General features: G+C 53.9%; 1 protein-coding gene across 1 annotated transcript in view; it reads right to left on the bottom strand.

The window, feature by feature from the left end:
- Positions 1-4,656, bottom strand: part of ACSL6 (acyl-CoA synthetase long chain family member 6) — a 53,908-nt gene extending 49,252 nt beyond the window's left edge. The window contains exon 1 of the mRNA XM_026857919.1: positions 4,531-4,656. Coding sequence (XP_026713720.1) covers positions 4,531-4,579 — 49 coding nt within the window. The 5' untranslated portion in view covers positions 4,580-4,656. The remainder of the gene's footprint in view (positions 1-4,530) is intronic.
- Between the last annotated feature and the right edge of the window lie 152 nt (positions 4,657-4,808).

The raw sequence follows: 4,808 nt of genomic DNA, 5'->3' as shown, positions 1-4,808 counted from the left end.
AGGTGGTTGGATTTATCTCCTCCCCACGTTTTTGGGAGCGGTGTACCACGCAGCACGGAAAGGCAGACCGGCACCTTGTGTGGCTAACAGGGGAACTTCTGGGATGGCAAGTCAAATATTTGGGAGAATCACTGCAGGGTTTCGCCAAAGCCTGCTGTGAACCCGGCCTGTGCCAAGCAGGGTCTGTATTTTTAGCCAGACTTTTCCATAGCGCGTGCTGCACGTTGTACGTACACGGCTGCTGATAAAAGCCCCAGTGGCGAGTTCAGAGTGGACAACGTGTGGCTGCAGCAGGGAGCGTGGGGACCAGCTCTGGGGCCCTGGGGGCTGAACTACCCTTGAGACTTTGAAACTCTTTCCTGACTAAAAATCCCTGCTCATCTCAGTGTCTTTCCCTTTCTCATCACCAGCCACCAAGTTTTCCACAGCACGGTCTCGCATGGAACAGGAAAATATTTCTAATTTGAGCTATCTACAGAGCATAAGGAAGAAGCAGAATCAGGCAAAGCTTCCCTTGGCCTCACCCGCCTCCCCACCAGCCACAGGTCACCTTGAAGGCTCCGTGACAATGTTTACGGCGCAAAGAGGGTTTGACACAGTAAATGACTTGTCATCAGTAAGCACTGCTAGCACACGACAGCAATCAATCCAAGCCCAGCAAAACATTTACCGGTAGCACGCCGCACGGTATCAATGCGAAGTTTCTTGGAGTTGCCAAAAAAGGATTCGCAAAGACTCTGAATCAGCACGTCTGGGGAAAAAAAAAAACAAAAAAACCCAAAAAAACCCAACAACCCAAGCCCCTGGAGAGCCAGACGTGGCTCACAGCAAACTACAGGAATGTGCAGAAAGAAGCACGAGGGCTCCCGCTGGGGTTCCATAGATTTTACAGATGCATTTCAAGCATATTTAGCCATATTTAAAGCCACGTGCTCGCTGCTCCCCTGTGCCTGACCGGCTTCCAGGGTAAGAGGGTATCCGGGTGCGCAAGCGCTGTAAGCCCTCCTGTTCAGAGGGAGAGGAGGAGAGAGGCCGAAGCAGTTTGGACCTTCTCCAGAGGGGACAGGGCCGGAGAGCTGCAGGAAGGGACCCTGCAGGTGGCCCTCCTCGGATCTGCCCGTGCCCCTGGGACCCGCAGCCCCGTGGGGATGGAGCAGGGACAGATGGGCTCCCCCCCCACCTCCAAGGACCTGCAGGGTTTTGGCTTCGTGCAGTAGCACAGGAGACATAAATAGCAGTGATGGAAAAAACTCATTACTTGTATTGATCCATCACCAAAGAACACATGCAGAGCACTTAGAAGAACATCTATTAATACAAGTTTTCATTTTTCTCCCTGTTCATTTCTGATCAGAGCGCGGGCAATTAAGTGGATTGTTTTGTTTGCGTCTGTATGAAGAAATAATCTAGCAAAGCCAAGAAAAAAAAACCCACAGGAAAAGAGCCGCCCTGGATGCCTGCGCATCCACCGAGAGGTAAATGCCTGTGTCATGTTACCCACCATCGCTTCTTCAGCCTCGCCCAGACTTGCCTCCAGTTTGCTACAAGTTACTCGGGTGCTGGTCACAACCGTGCAGCGATGAAGGAGGAAGATGCTGGTGTTTCTCTCAAATTGCTCTCGGACCTGTCCTAACGAGGGAAGGTTTCAACCCTGTGCTGCTCTGCAGGGTTTGGTGACGTCAGAACAATGGTAATTATACTCGTACTGATGTAATGTTGTATTTCTTTGTCGCTGGCTTGCTCCCAAGTCAGCTTTCCTATTTCTGTGGGTATTCAGTTAATTCAGTTTACCATCTGTCTTCGAAGCTTTTCTCCACTTTTCATTACTTGAATATATTTGTAATACCCATAGTAGCATGGAGACAAGAATCCAAAAAAAAAAAAAATTGTCTAGATTAGTCCAGAGCAGAAAAATTGCTATCTGCTGTCCTTCCCTGCAGCCAAGCAGGGAAATCCAAATCATTTACTCTTTCCTTTTGATGGTATCTAGCAACTGTTCAAATGGAGCCGTAATAGAGGGATGGAGAATAAAAGCAACTAAATATACCTCACCAAATAGCACAGGCGTTGCCTCCTGTGCAGCAGCCAGCGCTCCGTGGGCTGGGCCGAGCAGCCTTGGGCATCTGCCCCGTTTCACACACAAAGCACAGCAGGAAACGTTTCTTACCCAGAGACCCAAATTTGAAGGTGTCGGCAAGGACTCAGGTCTCCGCCCGAGCGCCGGGTCCCCAGGTGGCACTGTAGGACTCTACTGCACCACCAGATGAATCTCCTGCTTCCCCTGCAAACACGCACCGGGAGATATTTGGAGATGTGCTGGTGCCAGCAGGGAGAACAGGGCACCGTGGAGGCAGAACTCCCTTCTTGGGCCTCCTCTTCCTCGCTGTGAGGCAGGACTGACGGGGCAGGCGGCTCAGGGTTGCAGCCACGTGAACTGAGGGGGGAGGAGGAGAGCAGAGGAGTCTCTGGGGTTTCTCACTTTTGCTCAAGGGGAGAGGAGCAAGGGGTAAACTGTAACCTCGTACTGCTCCGAGCAAACCTGCCCGATGCGCAAATCCCCAGGGGGGGTTTGTTAGGGTCGTTTTATTTTACGGTACCACTCTGTGCATCCGTCAGACAATCCAAGTCTGCACATGGGGAAATAATTAGCTTTGTCTTTCTCCAACTTTTACCATTGTCTCACCAAGGTAAGCATTATAGACCTGCTCTCAACTAGTCAAAACCCACGTAATGATGCCAGAAATTAATTTAAAATAAACAAGAGTGCCGCACTGGGCCATAGTGGCCAAGGAGCCCCTTGGTCAGCAAATCAACCCAGCCACTCTGACCCCTTTGCCACTTGGAGCGGTGTCCGATGGGATGGGGCCACTGGAAAACGGAGACCACGCAGGAAAGGAGCAACCACAGGGTGAGGCAGGGCCCCGCGCTCCGGCGGGATCTGTCTCCACCCATGACCCATGTTGATGTGCGTCTCTGCTGCTGCAGAGGGTGGCACTGCGAAGGGCAGTAACAGCACCTTTTTCCCCTGAAGGCAGCTGTTCTGTAGATGAAAACACTGGGCTAAAGTCGCATCCACACTCAAATAAAATGAGTGTGGGGTTACAGGAGGCCCCGAGTCAGAGCCGCACCTGAACGGACACCCCCGTTGGGTTCATCAACTGCAGAGGGGAGATGGGTTTGGACACGGCAGAGCAAAAACCGAGAGGGGAGGCCCAGGGATCGACAGAGCAGGTGGACGTGGAGAATCACAGAATCATCAGCCAGGTTGGAAAAGACCTTGAGGATCACGTAGGAGACCCGAGAGCAGGAGCTCGCCCAGGAGACCCATTCCCAGTAGCCCCAGTTCTCCTCCCGTTGTCATAAACAAGCCTGGTACACCCAGTAACGTAGCTCCGAGCAGTCCCGGGGGCCTCAGGCCCAAAATTCTGTAACAAACACTTGCCTGCAGCCTCCAAGCCAAGCCTTGCTTTCCGATTCACCCCTGTGATTCCCTCTGGGCCATACCGGCACTGCCTGAGTTTCGCTACACTTCAGAAGCAGCTGATTCAAGCTGCTGATATAAGCAGCTGTAAACCCACCGATTTTAATGGAGCCACCAGGATATTTTCAGAGACAAAATTCAGGCCAGTCATGTTAAGTTCCCATTATTTTTTTCTTCCAGGGTGAAACATCCCTTTCAGTAATCAAAAATAGCACCTAGGTAGGAACATAAATAATCTCATTTTCCATTTTTGGCACTCCCCTCCTTGAATATGTCCCTCAACGATGCAGAGATGCTGTCTTTTAAAACCATTTTCCCCTTTGTACTTCTTCCCCTCAGAAGCCTGCCTGCCTAGAGGAAAGCTGCTTGATGGATAAAGGGAGAAGCAGCGCAGACACCGAACGTTCCCTTTCCTCAGGAAAGACACTTCACACAGATTCAAAGGGCTCGATTTGGAATCGGCTCAGCAGACCATCTCCAGCTGAATGTTTAAAGCTCCTATCGCAGGCCCGCGAGCGTTGCCTGGTCCAGACACGCTTCCAGTTACCTCCTGCCCACGGAACAATGGGACTCGCACACCCTCACCCCCATCCCAGCGCGCTGCCCTGTTTCACAGACCCGCTCCGAATCAAGCGCCCTTCCCAATCTGCCCGCGATGGACCCCCTGAACCACCCGGCGAGATGCTTTGAGAGAAATTATGTAAGGCGTTTTCCGCTGAGCTCGCCGGGCGCCTGCAGTAACACCCCATTGTGCGGCTCCCCGGCCGCACGCCTGCAGCAGAATAAAATATTCCCATCTGTGCTCTGGGGTGTGCCCCCCCCCCGCCTTTTCTCCTCCAAACCTCCGAAATAGTCTCCGGAGCTTGGCGGGGGGTGAGGGGGGAGCCGCCGAGCGGCCCCAGGGCGGGGAGCAGCGCGCAGAGCCCCTGTCAAAGGGCGTTTTGCGGAAAATTTGTGCGAGTTCCCCGCACGCAGCGGAAAGGGATACAAATCCCAACCGCAGAGGGGGTTTTAGGGGGGGGAAGAAAAAAAAAACCCACAACACTCACCCAGCAGCAGCCAGCCGGAACCCGCGGAGCCCAGGAGCGGGGCGAGCATCCCTGCGGCCCGCTCCGCTCCGCCGCGCACTGCAGCGCGCTCCCTGCGCACCCAGGCGCGCTCCCTGCGCCCCGCCGGGCACTGCGCGCCCCCCCAGCGCAGGGCGGTATTTTTAGCAATCCTCCTCCTCCTCTCCCCATCCTGCCGAGCCCTCCGGCTCCGTCTTAAAAGGGGCGATCGCCAGGCAAGCGGAGGAGAGCATCCCCCCTCCCTCGGGGTGGGGGGGGGG

The sequence above is a fragment of the Athene cunicularia genome (assembly GCF_003259725.1).
Source record: "Athene cunicularia isolate RWA chromosome 13 unlocalized genomic scaffold, athCun1 chr13_part1, whole genome shotgun sequence".
Lineage (NCBI taxonomy): Eukaryota > Metazoa > Chordata > Aves > Strigiformes > Strigidae > Athene > Athene cunicularia.
The sequence above is the reverse complement of the archived record's forward strand: the minus strand, read 5'-3'. Positions and strand labels throughout refer to the sequence as shown.